Here is an 18,563-nt window from a genome sequence, read left to right as displayed (position 1 = left end):
CCCCTGACTGTAACATGATTTAAAAATTAGCAAGGCACTTAGCACATGGTCTTGTTTTATTTTTTTAACTTATTTTTTAAATGACTACTAATAAAACAGCTAGATGTATTTGTTAATGCACAAGTGAGAATGAAGGGAGAAGAGAGAATTACCTGCTTGTATATTAGCACAACTCAACCCTAAAATCACAATATCCACAGGGGTAGCCAGAACAAGTAAGTGTCGTACATGAGGCTGGAAGATACCTAAAGAAGGGGAGAAAATAAAATTTTAGTTTGCAGCTAGCCTCTCAGATCACAATGATGTATCCAATGTATCAACTGGAAAGACACATCAACTAATTAAAGGGAATAGTCATATTTAAGACCTAATGATCTGTGAAACTCTAGAATTAGGAAGGGGGATCAGTAAGCAGTTCAGCTTCTAGTTCATGAAATACAGGATCTTTAAAATGACATTTTCTTTTAATGTGCTTCTTTTAAATTCAACCTATTGCCAATTCAACTTTGACTTCAATGTTACCTAAGCAGTAGCTACAAGAAGAACTGGGAGGGCTAGAAACTAGGATCTCATGGAAGTTATCTCCTGAATGTGTAAATTTATAAACAGCACAAATGTTAGAATACGATGTGGCAAAATCATGCAAGCTTATCAGTGTAAATGATGTTAAACTATACTTATTTTTGGCTTGTAATTAATATCACGTTTCTAAAAACGAAACAAACCCATGTATCTTGTGTATACATATATACACATACACAAAATACAGGTTTTCACATATATAAAAAACATACAGAAGGCTCAATAACTGCCTAATTCTAGTCACTGTCATATATTTCTTACCTCCCTTTGGCTTTACAAGACCCACTGCAAGAATAGTTTCACTAAGGCCATCAAAATAAGCCAGATCTCCCCTGTCAACAAGAAGAAAAAGCCCAAAACCTGAATAAAACTTGTCATGTAGTATCACATAACAAAGTAAATAAAATCAGAATCTGTATATTTAAAAATTATAATACTTATCATAACACTCTGAAGCCATCTACATCTTTTACTTTGGGTGAAAGCAGGTCCAGAAGAATGGAATGACAAAGAAGTTTCACAGCAAAACTGTATCGGCAATCATTTGGCCTGCTTGAAGCCCCTATAGCTGAGTTTCAAACCTGAAACCTAACTGCAGTATTTTATATTTTTGGATTTTGTTAACTCATACAGTCTATTCTGAATTACACGATGCAGCATGTGTAATGCTGATTAACACCAAGAGGGAGGAACTTACATGATTTTTTTTTTCCCCATGAAAATTATCTAAAGCAAGAATTCCCAACCTGCTCCCCAGCACCTTATGATTAACATCATGCATTGTTGTTTTATTAGGGGAATGTATTTAATGTACTGTGACACAATGTAAACGTATGGATAGGAGCTATATGAGCCACAATCTGAACTTTAATCTTCTCAAGAAATGCAACAATATGTACAAAGCAATTCTTACTAAAATAATTAATGAATAGGCAAATAAAAGAGCAAGCCTGCAAATTATAAACATATCACTGCCATTTGAAAATATAATAAAATCATTTTCAGTTCTATGCATCCTTAAAATAAGCTAGGCAGGAGAGTTTCAATTACAATACTTCAAAGTACTAATGCTATATTATTGTGGGAATGATTGGCCACTGTACATGAATCAGAGTACTTAGTAAATCTACTTAGAAAAGTTAGGCAATTAGTATAAGTTTTTTCTTTTTTGGCATAAGCAAAGCCCTAGCATAAATGCAGCAATAACTTTAGTGTATCAGCTATGTCTAACCCTAACCAAATGCATCTTCCTTTCTTTCATCTCTAGATGATTTGGCAGCAATATTACTAACTCTTAAAAATACTTAAACACTTAATATCCAAAAATTTTAGTTAAACCTAAAAGGAATCAAAGTAAGTTAAACTGAATAGCACACCTCTGTGCTACCAGTAAACAATCTCCCACTATTGCAGTTGCTTAATTCCAGTATAATACCAATCATCAGGAATGTGTTTTCTACATACCCATCTTCATAGTTCCACATAAAGATGTCACTGTCAATGGTCAGCCAAGCTCTGCTAATATCTGGAAATACTCCCATCATACAATTGCACTGCATATCTGAAGCACTGCTGATGTAAGGACTAAAAGCACTTCAGCTAGCAAAGGCAAAATCCCTTCTGAAGCATCTAAAAAAAAAATGTTACTTTATACACAGCAGTACACAAACTGTGTATCATAAACCTTCAAAGTTCTTCATACAGAAACTAATTCCACCAGCAAGTGTGCACAAATGGACCTTGCTACCACTTGGAGTGTTATGAAGGGAACATGAACAATATCAAAGTTCATTACTGGGAGTCTGACAGAAAGATCGGGAAAAAGATTACAGGAGAAAAAAGTTTGTTTCTGATATTATTACTTACACAACCTAGCATATTATTTTTTGTAAGGATACGTCCAAACTGCTCGACTAGCTCTGGGGGAAGTGGGACTCTGCGGACTGAGCTGATCTCCGGAAGATTAGGTATTGTCAGCAAACCTGGTCCTTGCAAAGGATAATCCATATCTGACATACCAGAAACAGTAGGGCTACCTGCAAGCAAGAACAACAAAAAGGATTAGACTTCTTCTAAAGATTGAGAAATTTACAAAAAAAGGTTTACATTCTCTTTCTCTATCTTTACCTGATTGTTTCCTAATCTGTGAAATCTAAATTAGACTAATCACATTTCCCATTTTACTTTAGATGAATGACACAGGCCTTCAGACTACACAGAAAAAAATGTCTTGATACTGAAGACTTTAAGCATATAAATACCAATACCCACAACATATGTGTAAACACACGTTTCTGCAGGAGCAGGACCACAAACAATAAATCTAAATCTCAAATCAGACATAAGTAAACAGATCTGCAAACAAACTCTTACAATAACTCATCTGGACCCCTGCCGACTGTCCACCCCATTTTTTTCTGTGATACTCTCCAGCCCTTTCTCTATCGTACCGCCAGACTTTAAATATGCCACATGAATAAGCCAGGAGCATATTCCTTCACCTAGAAAAGCTGATCTGTACTCCTAGTAACAAGTTAAAGCACCCATGTACACCCATTATTTGATGTGATGTGTATCCATGATGCTGCTAGGGCAGTTACACTTTGGCCATGCACATCACATTGTATCATAGCAGAAAACATACTTTCTTTGTATCCTGACACCCACGGATATGTGTTAATTAGGTCACCTACAGCTCTAGAGTGCCTCTTCACAGCCCACTTGGCCAGACAGTGGGCACCAATGAAGTAGGAAATGCTGTCCTGGTGTTTTAAGGAGAACAAAACAAATGTTTGAGAAGAGATATACCTTACATCTTAACTACATGTGACATACAGCTATAGACAAATCAAAGTTGCTCAAAGAGGCTTAAGAGAGATTTTCAGGCTGGTTGTAACTTAGGGATGGTGCTGGGCACTCGGTGACCCTCTAAGCATTCTGTAAGAGACCTCCCAGCAGACAGGATGGAAAACATGTGCCATTTTCTTCACCTTCTGCAGGTATACGGGGCCGAAGAGCCAACCCAAGCTCATTCCTCCTGCAGTGCTCCCCCTATTACGGGGAGATCCCACATCCACAACTTTCACCCACGCACCAAAGCGCCCACTACACGACCACCCCCCACACACCCCCCAAGCCTCAGAAGCCCTCAGACTCAGCCCTGCCACCGTCCCTGAGAAGGCAGAGCCAGCAGCCGCTGTGTCCCCGGGGCCTTGCCAGGGCGGGAGCCGCCAAGGGCCGGGGATCGTGCCCCGCTGGCTGCCCGCCGAGGGCCCCCACGCGTGGCCGGCCAGGCAGCGCCGGCCAAGGCCGACCTGCAGGGGGTCGCGGTGCGACCGGGGCACCGGGGCGGGCGAGGAGACGAGAGCAAGAGGCAGAGGGCCACCGAGTGCTCCTCACCAGGCGCCGGCACTGCCAGCAGCTCGGACAGGTCCGGGTAGCAGCGGTCATCCTGGATCTGCCGGTCGATGATGCGGCCCGCGATCTCCAGCGCCTCCTGCGCGGTGGGCGCCGCTGGGCTCATGGCGGCGGGCATGGCGACGGCGATGGCGACGGCGGGGGTCGGGGCCCGCCTCCCCACACGGCCAGAAAGCGCGAACTCGCCACCCGCCAAATCCCGGCAGGCCTTGCGCGCGTGACACAGTTCCACCGCGCCGATGGCCGTTTCCGCCCGCGGCGGGAGGGGGAAGGGCAGGGCGGCGCGGAGCGGCGGGGCCCAGACCGCCGGCGGCGCCCGGTCGGGCTGCCGGAAAGGGGAGCTCTGGGGGGGGAGGGGGCAGACAACGCCTCTCGGGCTTGGGGGTCGAGCGTTGCCGGAGAGGAGCTGCCGAGGCCGGGCAGGCTGTGAAAGCCAGGTCATAGAAGAATAGAACCATAGAATCATAGAATCATTTACGTTGGAGAGAACCTTCAGGATCATCGAGTCCAACCGTCAACCGTGCCCACTAAACCATGTCCTGAAGTGCCTCGTCTGCATGTTTTTTGCACACCTCCAGGGATGGTGACACCACCACTTTCCTGGGCAGCCTGGTCCAATGCCTGACAACCCTCTCAGTAAAGAAATTTTTTCTAATATCCAACCTAAACCTGCCCTGGTGCAGCTTGAGGCCATTTCCTATTTCCAGCCACCTGACAGAGGAGACCAGCACGCACCTCACTACAACCCCCTTCAGGCAGTTGTAGAGAGAGATCAGGTCTCCCCTCAGCCTCCTCCAGGCTAAACAGCCCCAGCTCCCTCAGCCGCTCCTCATAAGACTTGTGCTCCAGGCCCCTCACCAGCTTGGTTGCCCTTCTCTGGGCTGGGGCTGCAGTGCCTCTCTGGGGGGTCCTGTGGCCTGGCAAGCCGCAGCACCGTCCCTGTGATCCGCCCCAGGGCCAGGCATGCTCTGTTTCGATGGCCCCCAGAGGCCCAGGACACCTGAGGAGAGCAGCGGGAAGCAGTTCCTGACAGGGGTGTGTGGCCCTGGGTGGTCCCCCACCTGCCTGTGTGCTCGGTGGTCACTGTAGCTCGGGGGGCTGGGGGGGCAGGAGGCTGTGGTAGCCGAGCCAAGGGTATTTTATACTGCGAGCCTGATGTGATACTGTGGCAAGCCCACACATCAGTTATTCAAAAACACACCAGTTTTGTGTGTAGTGATGTAAACCAAAACCCAGGAGAGGACTCCTCTGCAAAAGCATGCACGGTGCCTGTGGAGCTCAGGTGTAGAAACAGAGTAAGTCACCTTTGCACTGCGCTGACCTGGTGTGGCTGCTGTTTTTCCAGAATGTGGGATGACGCATCAAAATGTCTGTAGCAGATTGTTAACTTACCAAGGTTGGGCCTCTGTTGAGTGATGTGTCCACTCTGGACAGTGGAGGCATTCCAAGACAGTTGTAGGAAGTCTCAGGGCTGGGTAAAACTTGGGTTTCAGGGAGTGGGTCTGGTTTGTATGTCGTGTTTGCTGCCCTGACTGCACTGACTCTGCCCCCAGATCAGTCCAGTGCCCATTCTGGAAAGCTTTGTTTATGGGAGAGGCAGCTGGCACAAGAAAGGAAACCCCTCCTGCTCTGCTTTCCACATGGAGAACGTTAAGTTAAGCCCCAAACCCCACAAGGCTTATGTGGCAAAGTGGGAAATTCTGCCTGTATCTTCTCAAGATTGGGAAGGTGGTGGCCAGTCATCAGTGGCGTTCCCGGGGTTCAATGTTAGGGCCAGTGCTCTTTAATGTTTTTACAAATTATCTGGATGCAGGAATGTACATTAAGTAAGTTTGCTGATGATACTAAACTAGGAGGATCTGTGGACTCCCTCATGGTAGAGAGGCCTTACAGAGAGGTCTGGATAGACTAGAGAGATGGGCAATCACCAACCATATGAAACTTAGCAAAAGCAAGTGCCAGATTCTTCATGTGCAATGGGGTAATTCATGTACAAATTGGGGGATGAGAGGCTGGAGAGCAGTCCCACAGAAAGAGATCTGGGGGTTTGGATTGATGGCAAGTTGAACTGAGTCAACAGTGTGCCCTGGGATCCAAGAGGGCCAACTGTGTGTGAGAGACTGAAAGAGTTAATGTCTCAAACATTGCGGTGGGTCAAGTTCTGCTTAACGATGAACCCTGCTAGCAAGGAACCACAGGTGAAAAGAAGCCGATCAGCACAGGACATCAGCGACAGGATGGGGAGGGCAAGCCAGAGGGTGCGCAGTTCCCTGTTCTGAGGTGCTGAATGAGCAGCTCACCATGCATAGCCAAAGATCAAACAGTGGTCATGTCTGCAGAGAAGGAGAAATTACTCCCCAAATGACCCCCAAGCCCACTGACCCATTTCCCAAAGGTTAGACCTTATTAGCCTAATAATTTTGAGTGCTCGCCCGAAGGAGGGGCAAGGAGATGATAAAAGGACACAAACTGAAGCCCCATGCGTGCCCCCCCTCCAGAACTGGACCCCTCAGCTGGCAGGACCAGCGCTGGACATAGGATTGGTGAAATCTTTCTCTTTGCTTTTCCTCTCTCTGTCTCGCTCTCTCTTTCTTTTTCCTTTTCTACAATCTCTACTCCTTATCCCTTTAAGACATAAAACCATTGAACAAGTCTGGGATTAGCAGTGGATCCAGCCGCCCCTGGGCCCTTCTCTGAGGAGTCTAGAAAGCAAGGGGGTCTGCTCTGAACCTTGTGACCCAATGGGAGGGATCTCCTTTTTCCCTTAATTGATGTATATGGTTACTGTGGGTTATGCAGGTCACCGAAGTCATTTCATACCAATTCCTGTTGAGAGAAACCCCACCACTTGCTGTTAATGCCTTCCAAGTTCTGTTTGCTTCTCCCATGAATAAAATATTAAACTGATTGTTTGGTGTTGTTTCACCTTAATTTAGCCGGAAGGAATTCTGAATTCACCACAACCCCTCCCTGGTCTGTCCAGCCTGGGTCGTGACACCATGTCCCGGGGTGCATCAAGCCCAGCACGGCTGGCTGTTCGAGGGAGGCGATCGTCCCACTCTACACCGCACTGGTGCGGACCCACCTCGAGCCCTGCGTGCCGTTTTGGGCGCCTTAGTGTAAGAAGGACATCAGACCGTTCGAGTGCGCCCAGAGGAGGGCAACCAAGGTGGTGAAAGGCCTCGAGGGCAAGACTCAAGCGGCCGAGGTCACTTGCCTTGCTCGGCTTGGAGAAGAGAAGGCTGAGGGGTGCCCTGATGGCCGCCTGCGCCTTCCTCGCGGGTTGGGGGGTGGTGGGCAGCGGAGGGGGAGGTGCTGATCTCCTCTCTCTGGAGACCAGCAACAGGGCACGAGGACATGGAATGGAGCTGCCTCAGGGGCAGTTCAGGCTGGACATTAGGAAAAGGTTCTTCGCTGGGAGGGTGGTGGGTCCCCGGAACAGGCTCCCCAAGGAAGTGGTCACGGCACCAAGCCTGTCGGAGTTCAAGGAGCGTCTGGACAACGCTCTTGGTGATATGGTTTAGTGTCAGGTGGTCCTGCGGGGAGCAGGGAGCTGGGGTCGATCATCCTGATGGGTCCCTTCCAACTTTAGATATTCTGCGATTCTACGAAGATTTAGTCGAGGCCTTCCGAGCAGCGACGGGAGAACGGCACAAGGCCGCCGGCTGACGCCCGGACCCGGCAGATGAAACACGCCGCGGCCGCGGCTCGGGGAGGGGAGAGGAGGGGAGGGGAGGCGGAAGGGGAGGGGAGGGGAGGGGAGGCGAGGCGAGGCGGGAGGGGAGGGGAGGCGAGGCGAGGCGAGGCGGAAGGGGAGGGAAGGGGAGGGAAGGGGAGGCGAGGGGAGGCGAGGCGAGGCGAGGCGGGGTGGGGTGGGGTGGGGTGGGGTGGGGTGGAGGCAGGCGCGCTGGCGGGTGGGCGTCCCCGGGAGCCTCTGACCACTCTTGGGCGCTTCCGTCCGGCGCCGGTTGTGGTTCCGGGGCAGGCAGAGCATGGAGCCGGCGGCGGAGGGCGGTGAGCGGCGGTGCGGTGGCGGGCCGGACCCGACCCGACCCGACCCGACCGAGCCCACCACGCGGCCCTGGCTGACCTCCGTGGTTTTCTTTCTTCTCTCCTTGCAGACGCTGAGATGCTGGGGGGACCCGATCCGGAGCTGGCGGCCACCATGGGCTTCTCCGGATTCGGTGCGTGGCGATGAGGGCCGGGGGGTGCCGGACGCCCGGCTGAGGGGCGCGGGGGGGGGGGGCGTTGCTTGGGGCCGGCGGCCCTTGGTGGGGACCCCCGGGGGAGGCTGGCGGTTGGAGGTGGAAATGAAGCGGTCGTGCCTGTGACCCCCCCACCCCCCGCCCCCCCATTCGGGCCTGGAGCTGCCGGAGTGCCTGTGGCCAGGGCGAGTCTGTGTTTCATTCTCCGTTTTCTTCATTTTCAGGGAAAAAAGCTCGGACTTTCGACCTCGAAGCCATGTTTGAGCAAACGAGAAGAACTGCAGTGGAGAGGAGCAGGAAGGTCTTAGGTAAGAAACGGGAGTGTAGTCAGCTAATGCATTTGAAAACGTGTTTTGTTTTTCCGGCTTGGGGTGGTGTTTAACGTGGCTCAGACTAGGTGTCTAGAGAACAAAAAATAAGTGCAGTTTTGTTCAAGTAAGATGGTCCTAAACAGCTTGGGGCTTGATAAATTGTATAGTTATTAATTTATGTATGTTGTCTGAGTATGCAAGAGTAGTGTGCGTGAGCAAGGCTCCTGTTGTGGAGCATTGCTTACACATACAGGAAAAAGGTGAATTTAAACACAAGACTTCTTCCTTATTTTACCTAGCTGTGTATTTATTTTGGAAAGGAGGTTGGTACAGAGGTCTTTAATTAGAGAGAACAGAATAACAAAGAAGAAATGTGTGTCTTACACCAAACAGCAGGTTGTATAGCAGCCCACAAATTTGTCTCTGTCTTCTGCTGTGCTGTGAGGGGGTAGGTTTTCAAGGTGGTAGTTTGAGAGTGGGAGATGGAGAAAATTGTGTCTTTTGCTGCCTGTATCAAAGCAAACATCATTCCAAAGGTGGTACTTGGGAGACAAGTGTGTTCTAGAAATCCCTTTGCCAACCTAAATGTCCATGCTTTCTCCCTCCACTTTGACAGTTTGTGCAGAATGTGTGTGGGTTTGGTTTTTATTTTGTTTGTTTCGTGTGATGCCATCATGGTTGAGCAGCTTCTATGCTACTAGCAGGCTTAACCTGCTCTCTAAAGTGTTGCAGTTTGTGAAGTCAGTAGACTTGAAGCACCTTATCATGAAGAAAGCAGTTCTGTATGAAGGACTGAGACGATTATGATGTTGGGTTTTTTTACTGTTTTGGTTCTATGCAGAACCACTAGAACAGACCTCTGTGGAGGCTCGTTGACTTCATGGACTTTAAGACACTGCGAAATTCAAATATACAGAGGATTCCAAAACTTGATTTGGACCATTTTTTTGAGTGGGCTGAATCTAAACACAACAATGTGTTTCCATGTTGGAAACCTTTTCATGTTTGATACTGTTTCAGGTTGATCTGTCCTTCCTTATGAGAGATCATTTGCTTACACCATGTTTTAGTTTAGGAGGGAAATCCAGTAAGTGGGTACAAAAACGTAATTTTTTAGGTCTTTAGGTTAAGACATCTTGAACTGCATCTTGAATGTTGCCCCCCACCCCTCCCCGCAAAGGTTTCTAGGCTCTTGCCCAGAAAGGAAGCACTATGCATTTTGTTGCTTATAAGGTTGATCATTTTACCAAAAATGACAGAGCTTTGTATGTAATTAAGCTGCTCAACTTGGAAACAAATTTTCTGAGGATGAGGTAATGTAAGCATTTTATTTTCAGATTTCTTAAGATACACTGTTGACTTTTAGCTTTTTGGGATACCCACAATAACTTTTGGAAATGTCTCCTCTGCTATCCCAACTGTGGATAAAAAGAACTGAGATCAAAGTAAGTTTTCTGGTTCAGTATTTTGCAGGTGTTTGTATTTCTTTTCAGAGGAAAATGTTCCTAGCTTTGCTGCAAAACATGTTTTTCTTTTTAGTTTAGCGAACAGTGATGTTTCTTGTATAGAGAGAACAGTGTGTACAAACAAACAGCTAGAAGGTGTTTGTATTTTCCTTGTGAAGTTTTGTTTTTCTGAGGGATCACTGCAGTAGCAATGGAAATTTAATTTATATGGTAAAGTAATCTATTTTTAGGTGAAATCCTTTATTTGCTGTTGCCTTTTCAAATGTTTCATATAGGTCTGAAATAAAGAAAACTGTCTTACTGTCCTCAGCAAGCCTCTAATTTTATTATTTTCTAAAAGTTTTGGTTATTTGTCAATTATGTGCTGTCTCTATTCAGAGGCTCGTGAAAGAGAGAAGGAAGACCAGGCTGAAAAAGAGTTTAGAAGTCCATGCGCTGATTCATCAGCTTCAGCATCCAGTGCAACAGGAGCTGGGTCCACATTAACCCAAAGGTACTTAAATGTGGTGGGAGATTCCACGTAACAGCTTTCTTATCTGAAGGATTTTTTTGTTGGCAGCGTGAGTGTCATCTAACTTCTTTGAACATGTCTATGTTATCTGAAGTATTTCAGTGGAAATATGGATTTTAGATTTTTTTTATCTGTGCTTTCTTAAAGATGTGTCAATAATTTGTAAATATTGACATTATGTCTGTTTAATATTAATCATTTAATTAGTAAATTAGTAAATTTATCTTGTAAATTTTGCAGTCTCCTCCCTAATCCTGTTTGGCATACTTTTTATTTTGAAGTGACAACAACGTTATCTGTGGATTTTTTGAAAATATTTGGGCAATATAATGGCTACATATGCTGACTTAGTAAGCAGCTATTGTTCCCACCCGTAGATAGAATATACTTGTTCCTGCCTGCTGAAAAAGAAAGCAAAGTAGGTGGAGAGCCTCTGTGTGCACATTGTATTGAATAGAGTAGTGGTGGGGCTGAGAAAGTATTTTGTTTTGACTTCAGTCTGAAATTTACTGTCAAACTTGGCAATGCTTGTTATTGACAAAAAATAAATGCTACTGCTTTGACAGTTTGAATTCTGAGGTGCTGGGAAATCAAAAGTAGCTGAAGGTAATGGGGGCCACACAACTCCATTGCATGGCAGGGATTGTGGAGATCAGTGCACTGTAAATTTTTAGGCTTCTGTATCTATGGAAGTGGAATAACCCATACAAGACTCTAGTATACATATATATATATATATATATTACAGGCTGATAGAGCCTGTATGTGGTAGGCTGTTATGGACAAACTTGTAGTGTTTCAGACTGTGAACAAATTTCTGTTAAAAAATTTACTTTTTGGGTGTTGGTCTATGGAAATCTCAAATGAGCCATGCACTCTCACTGAAATAACTGGTTGCACAATATACTACCCTATAGATCTGTGTTATGTCTTGTGCATGTGGGAAAAATATTCTGTGCTCCCGATTGCTTTTGATAATCTTAGATACCTATCTGGTGAAATAATGAAGGATCACAAGAATTTAAATGTAACGTGATTGTGTACTATATAGGGGTGACTTCAATATAAAGAGTCACTTAAAAGAAATGGTACAGTGGAAAGCAGTCAGGTGATGCAGAGCTTTTCCCTAATCGTCTCATTTCGCTAATGGACTTGGTCAGAATAGACCTTCAGGGAGTATGTGTAAAGGAAGGTAACATATCTTTAGTATTCTGGGTTATTAGCTAGGCTCTGGTAACTCACCAGAGTTCTGCTGATGTTAAGTTTTCTTTGTTTTTCTTTTGTTTTTTACCAAGAATTGAGAAGGGAGGGCATGACATGAAAGGCTCTCTTGGAAGTTTTGTATTTCCTTGTGAAATAGGATGTGTAGCTTAGTACTTAGTGCTAAAGCCAGGAAGCTACTGAAGGAGATATGGCATTGTGTCTGAACCCTAATTCAAAGGAACAATCCTACAACTGATGATTTAAGTCTGAAATACAGGACTCTCAGTACTTCTTTTTATAATGCAGATTTTAGTTACTATAAACTGATCTAATATATATAGCTTGTTCTATTCTCTGAAGATGGTAACACTTTCCTGAATATTACATCTTTTCAATTTCTGTTGTCATAGTAGCCCTCAAACTAATTTTTTAGTTGTTAAAAAGGGGCTGGTCACTCCAAAAAGATGTGAAGAACAGCTACTGATTCTTTTTGCTTTTGAGCTACTTTGCTGTAGAGAAATGTTTACAATAGTTATGGGACTTGCGTATTTACACATAAGTATAATAATAATAATTATGCATTGTGAAATGAAAGTATCTGATAGTATTTGGATAGTATATCCAAATGGAGTGGATGATGCGAGGAGAGTGAACACTTGGGGGGGATGTGCCCGCATACTTGTACAACTCTCAGAATGTTTTTTATTTCCCCTGTGTGCCATCTGCGCTCTAATGCAGCTTTCTGATTTTCCTTTTACAGCTTGTTTTACTTACTGAGGAGGTAATGAGGGAAAGCAAAAAACAATTCCTTACACTTCTCTGAAGCCTGGGAAAAGGGCTGGCAAACTGGTTCTTTCTTTACAGCCTCTGGTAGAGTACTACTGTAAGGCTGGAAGTTGAAGGAAACACCACTTGTTTTGTCTTTTCTGTCAGCACCACTCCTGGTTGCTGTCAGAAGGGTAGATGGGCTTTTGGTCTGGCTGCATTGGGATGTTAATACGTTTGACTTTCCTCCAGTCAGGACAGAGGATACCAGTAGCTGTAGTACATGGCTGTCCCTGCCAAGCTTGGAGTGTGGTGAAAAATAGCACTGCGATTCTGACCATTTCACATGCAGAGTGATTACACTGCCCTTCAAAGTACTGGAATGTTTGATTTGATCGATTTATCCTTCCTAGCGAATGAGGGAATGATAACGATAAGTAATTAGGAAGGAAGCTAGGTATTGTTCTTTGGTGTCTATAGGAAGATCTGAAAATCTGTGACTCCACAATTGGAAAAGCCTCCTTGAATCATTATGCTGTATACATTATTCTCACTGGCAGGTACAGTGTATATTTGGTTCCATTCCAAAACTAATGAAATAGTTTGGCTTTTGGGGAAAAGATATGTGGTTTGCTAGTTTGGGAACGCATACTGACTCTTAAAACACAACTCTTTTGCACATAATATTGTAAGGTTGTTAGTTTTGGGGATACCTAATTTGAAGAACTTTGAAGGTCCCAACTCATTCCTCACCTGCTGAAAGCTTCCTTTTGGTAAAAGAATATTGATTGCCCCATTGTTGTAGAGTCAAAGAAGCTCTTTTTGTTTGAGTTAGATTTCTTAGATAATCATATCCTGATCTAGGTCTTCAAATGTCTCTCATCGCTATGCAAAATAAGGTTTGCATGTAGAGGTAATATCTTTTATTAGGCTAGTAAATATAGTTGGAAAAATTAGACAAGCTTTCAGGCACGCAAACACTTCTTATCACTGTAACATCTCAGGATCTAATTTGTGTTGGTTTTAGTTTGTTTTGATTTCTTCCTAGAATAGAATTTTGACTGCATATCCAACACAAATATTTGCTGTGTAACCTACTACCTGCTTGGTGTACAGCTAGTTTGGGAGGTGGAGTGGGGCTGCATTCTCTGTCACAGTTACATAGTTTATAACATATTTTCTTAATCCTTTATTATGTTCTTCAACTTGTGTGTTTTTCTTATAGTTATTAAGCGATAACCTAAATTTTAAACCTCCCCAATACCTCTGTAGTCTTCTTTTTCTTCTTTCTTAAACTATCTTTTGCAGTCTGCTCACTTAACAACTCACATACACTCTTAAAATGCAAGCTTCTAAACCAAGTATTGCAATATGACCTTATCTCACTGAATCTGAAAGGAACATCTGATTTTCACTGCAAGGTATCACTGTGATGATACACTGTATCTAGTCAAAAGGCAAAGTTTTCGGCCTATCACTTTTAGACCTTCTGCCAGTTAGAGTACTGCCTACTTGACAGCTACCAGCAGAGGGAGCACATTTATTTTGAATAAACTGAATGAACGTGGACTAAGTCACTCTACTGACTTTTCAAAAATTTTCCAATGCCAAAAATAATGTGTCCACACAACTGATTTGAGCAACAGCAAAATGATAATTTAATGTGACTTTTAGAATCAAGATTTGTTACAGTATCAAATATTTGGTTGAAAGTGCCTGACTCCCTGTTATTCTTTACCACCGTTATAAAGCAAGTGCCATGCTTTGTGTTCTCACTCTGGTTGTGAGCCTGGGCGACTACTCTTTTGAGTTCCACCCAGCCAACAGAGGTACAGAGCATCTGCACAAGCTGCAACTTAAAGCAGAATCCTGAAGATGCTCTGTAACAATATATTCTGTTCGCTTCTAGGCAATATTGAAAGCCATACTAGTGACGTGGTACTGTTGTTTTTACAATCTGTCTAACTTTTTCTTTGTTTGATTTTGTCCAGTTTTTTGAACTGCCTGTGACTATGATGGTCCTTTTTTTTAAAACTTTATGTTTAGAAGATGATGGTGGGCCCACACTCTGTTAATAAAAATTAATTTACGTTTTGCCGCTAATTTCAGTGTTTACAAGTTTACAACAGTGCTCAGCATCTTGTATCTGAAAATTCCTATGGAAGTGCCGATGTTCATGAAATTTTTAATTTTTAAATTTTTTTTATACAGAGAGGTGGCCTGTAGTGAAAGTGAAGGTAGCTCAGATGAAGAGTTAACTGGTCTGTCTATGCAATCCCAGACTTCTACTCAAGGTCCAGCTGAGGATACTGATGATGATGATGAAGATGATGAATTCATTGGGCCACCACTTCCACCTGGGTTCAAGGATAGTGATGACGATAATGACAATGATGATACAGAGGAGGAAGATACTGTAAGTATTTTGTTCCTCTTTAATGTTTTAATGCTTTGAGTAGACTCTTAACTTGTAAGTGTGCTCTTTCCTTTATGATTGAATTTGCAAGTGAAGTATGACTGTTGTTTGAAATGCAGGTTTTTTGTGGGTTTTGTAATGATTATTCAATAAATGCAAGTAATTGTTTTCATTTAAAAATACCAGGATTTTTAAAAAATGTATGCATGTGAATCTCAAGGGAAATTCATCATCATTTGTTTTCACGTTATGAAATAACTGTATAGATGATAAATATTTTATATAAATATTTATGTAGCTTGTTTCCCAATGCATGTGTAGAATTTTTTACAGGAAAGAGGAGGTAGCGCTGGGCTTGAATCTAGGGGGAACAATTGTGCCAAAACTGTTTTGAGAAAATGAACCGTGGTAACTGAAAGCTCCTTTTTTTCTTTTTGTTTGATTTGGTTTGTACTTTTTCTAAATCTAAATAAGTGCCAGACTGGTTTGTTAGAGTGAATATAGGTTGTCTTTTCTATCTATGTTTAAAGCAAGAAAACCCCTAAGAGCCTAACTTGGGTATCACACACACCTAGTTGACAAATTTTTCTCTATTTAGTTAAAAGTTTAATGGTTTGATGTTCATTCTCCAAAACTTCCTGGATTGAATATTTTGTTGCAGTGGATTTTGTGTGATGGTTTCCATGTTGTTTTGTAGCAACAATGGTAGAAGTCCTGTAAAAACAGCCTTTCTTTTTCTGAACCATTCAGTAGCAGAAAAAGACTGTATGTCCTGTTGCAGGAATATAGACCTAATTCTAAAAAACAAATTCCCAGATGTCTCAAGGGTTTCTTTTAAATTCCTCTTCAGTTTTGACTAGGTATTGTTTATTTGTTCTTTTCTTATAAAATCTCTCACCTTGCATCTTGTGAACTTTAAAACATACGTTCAGACTACTCATTTAAAATGAGCGAGAGGAACTTCTTAAGCAGTGACATAACTGAGTTTCAGAGTAAGCCTAACCTTGTATGATCACAATTTCTGCACCCCCCCAGGGGATAAGTGATGGGAAATTCTAATACCTTAGGGTTTTTTGTTACTTTGTCTGGTGAACTTGATTCACTGTTGCTTATGGATTTCTTTCATTATCAAACTGCACATTTTAGTGCCATATCTCCTGTGATCTCATCTGTGCCCCCAATATGACTTGTTCTGTCTTAGGGAACCAAGTGGTTAAATCCCAAACTTTTCTTGAGAATGCTGTGAGCCTTGTATGACTTACTATTGATCTGTATCAGGAATTCTCTTAACTTTCAGCTGTTATGGCACTGTGGAGTGAGTCCATATTCCTGAGGGTGTCATAGACTCAGCAGATTTCAGCTGCTGTGGATCTTGTCATGTTGAAGTCAGTACTTCTTTTCTGCCAGTTTTCATCTGTTGTCCTGTCTCAAGTCTGCTTGTTCATACATTTTTCAACTCACAGTAAAATCTCAAAATGCAGTGCTTTATCAAGAAATTTTATCAAACATGAATCTCTCCAACAGATTATCAGAATAATAGTTGCTGTTCTGAAAAGTGCTTGCATTTATTGATGCTGAAGGAAATGTTTGGCCATGTTCAGTTTGGTCTCTAAATACTTTCAAAACTATTTCAGTATTGTCCAGAGTGTTAGCATGTACACAGATTTTGGTGAGCCCAGATGCTGGTCACTTTGGAAACCACAATGTATTACACAAAGAACAGCAGCTTCTGAAAGTACCTATTAATAGCTGCTAACTTTGTGCATGTATGCATTAGGAAGTGGTAAATCTCAAAAATGTGTGCTTGCTTTGCACAGGTGTTTTGTTCTTTCTTTGGGATCTCTTCAGAATGCCCTCCTAAATCACAGCTCTCCCTAGCTGTCCTCATTTCTCTTCCCAGAAAAAAAAACAATCTTTTGCTATGCTGTCAGCACTTCTGAAGCTGGTAACTGCCTTATAGCACTGGATAATTGAAGCCACGTAGAGAGAAACAACCAGGCTTGGGAATCAAGTCCTGCCAGGTATCTTTAATCTTTGGGAGAGTAAAAGTTCTCCGAGATGCTCAAAGGATTTCAGTGTATATGACACTGAAATAGAACAGTGTAAACTTGAAATCATGTTATATCCTGGCAACTAAACCCAAGGTTATGCCTCATGTCTGCTAATATTTCATTGAAGTATTGCACAAGCTTTTGCATCAGAAATCTCGTGTAGATATTCGTCCTGATCTTTTCTACACAGACGTTAATGTTCATTGCTCTATTTCTGTTATGTACTTCCTTATTTTCTTAAGCAACAGAGGTTTGAAAACACCAGAACTAGGTGAAGTTGTTAGGGAAGTAATATTTCTGTGGAAAGCCTTCTTGTCGGGGTCTTAAGGAATAAAGTCGATTTCTAAACTGAGTATGTCCAGATTGTTGTTCTTGACAATTAAGAGAATTTTGCTCAAAACCCACACGTCAGATTAGCTAAACAATGGTCGTTCATCTTGTATACTTAATTTTTCCCTGTAACTCATGCCAGAAATTGCTTGAGTTTTCTTTTGCAAATGAAAATTGATACAAGTAGCTTGTGGTTTAACCATAATTTTGTTGTAAGACTGGATTAGAATTTGGGAATACTTTTCCCTCGGTTCCGTGGTCTGTTACAGACATCACTTTCTGCAGTTAGCAAAAAGCAGTATATATTTAGCCTGCTGTAATTCCATTCTGAAATGAAAAATATATACACCTTCCAATTAAGTGTGTTGGCAATGGTCTTGCCTACTTACACGGAACTAGCAAAATTATTCAGTTGCGTCGAATAAAGTTTCACCACGTTGGTCAAGTAAACTATAATGGAAGTACACTAAATATTCAACATGTGTTTTATTGCATCATCAGAGGAAGGCTGGCATCCTTTGACATCTCTCTTGTTGAGTAATTTTAGCTGAGTAATTTTATTAGGTACACATGAATCAAGAGTCCTATACATACTACTGTTCCAGTTTATGATATCATCTCTTTCATCTCAGTAGTGAGTGCTGTATGGATTCCTAAATGTAATCATGTTCAAACTATAGATTAATGCCAAGTTGTAGCAGACTCCTTCATTTATTGATATTTATGGAATAAATGAGGTGTTGTAGGAGAAAGTATCTAACTCCTGAGCACTCATTTATGTAGCATAGCAATGTGGGAGAACAGTATTATTTAATGATGGAGAAATTGCAGGAAAATGGTAAAGTGGTAAAACTGTGTATATTTTTTGAGGCTGTATGTATGTTACACAGAGCAGAGTAAGGCTTTTAGTAGCAGAGGTAGCTTATGAAGAGAAGAGGGGGTTATCAGCAATGTAATAGAAAATATCTATTTCTTTTTAATTCCTCTGTGCTATAGCGTGCTGTGTACCTATTTTCTGTTGTTCGCAACTGAAGATGGCTTCACCTTAGTAGGGCTTTATGCACTGGAATCTCTCGAATGCCATCTACTATACATATAAATAATTTTGTAAAAAACAACTGGATTGTTACTTTAACTTGATGTCTGTCATATGCAAATGAGCTATGGATTTTTTTTTAAAAAAATATGTAATTGCTTTTATGCCTGTCAGATTTATGGATTCTGGGCACTGATAATTATTTATTTTCATTATCTCCCCCCAAAGGGAAGTGGGCATCTTGTTTAATGAAACTCTTGCTTTAATTCT

The 18,563-nt window shown here is 42.8% G+C and overlaps 2 protein-coding genes across 3 annotated transcripts in view; one reads left to right on the top strand and one right to left on the bottom strand.

The window, feature by feature from the left end:
- The window catches only part of NUP155 (nucleoporin 155), a 31,583-nt gene extending 27,395 nt beyond the window's left edge, over positions 1-4,188 (bottom strand). Inside the window, exons 1-5 of the mRNA XM_049794323.1 lie at positions 3,982-4,188; positions 2,481-2,618; positions 2,047-2,143; positions 844-914; positions 153-245 (exon numbers count right to left, since the gene is read on the bottom strand). Of these exons, the coding sequence (XP_049650280.1) occupies positions 153-245; positions 844-914; positions 2,047-2,143; positions 2,481-2,618; positions 3,982-4,117 (535 nt within the window). The 5' untranslated portion in view covers positions 4,118-4,188. The remainder of the gene's footprint in view (positions 1-152; positions 246-843; positions 915-2,046; positions 2,144-2,480; positions 2,619-3,981) is intronic.
- Positions 4,189-7,946: 3,758 nt separating this feature from the next.
- The window catches only part of WDR70 (WD repeat domain 70), a 141,129-nt gene continuing 130,512 nt past the window's right edge, over positions 7,947-18,563 (top strand). For both annotated transcript variants that reach the window (XR_007505003.1, XM_049794329.1), the window contains exons 1-5: positions 7,947-8,013; positions 8,121-8,183; positions 8,429-8,512; positions 10,360-10,474; positions 14,672-14,876. Coding sequence is in view for 1 of the 2 variants with exons in the window: in XM_049794329.1 (XP_049650286.1) it covers positions 7,992-8,013; positions 8,121-8,183; positions 8,429-8,512; positions 10,360-10,474; positions 14,672-14,876 (489 nt within the window). In the remaining variant the exon portion in view is untranslated. The remainder of the gene's footprint in view (positions 8,014-8,120; positions 8,184-8,428; positions 8,513-10,359; positions 10,475-14,671; positions 14,877-18,563) is intronic.

This window comes from Accipiter gentilis, chromosome Z (assembly GCF_929443795.1).
Source record: "Accipiter gentilis chromosome Z, bAccGen1.1, whole genome shotgun sequence".
In the NCBI taxonomy this organism is placed as follows: domain Eukaryota; kingdom Metazoa; phylum Chordata; class Aves; order Accipitriformes; family Accipitridae; genus Astur; species Astur gentilis.
Note: the sequence above shows the minus strand (reverse complement) of the source record. Positions and strands in the feature narration are given on the sequence as shown.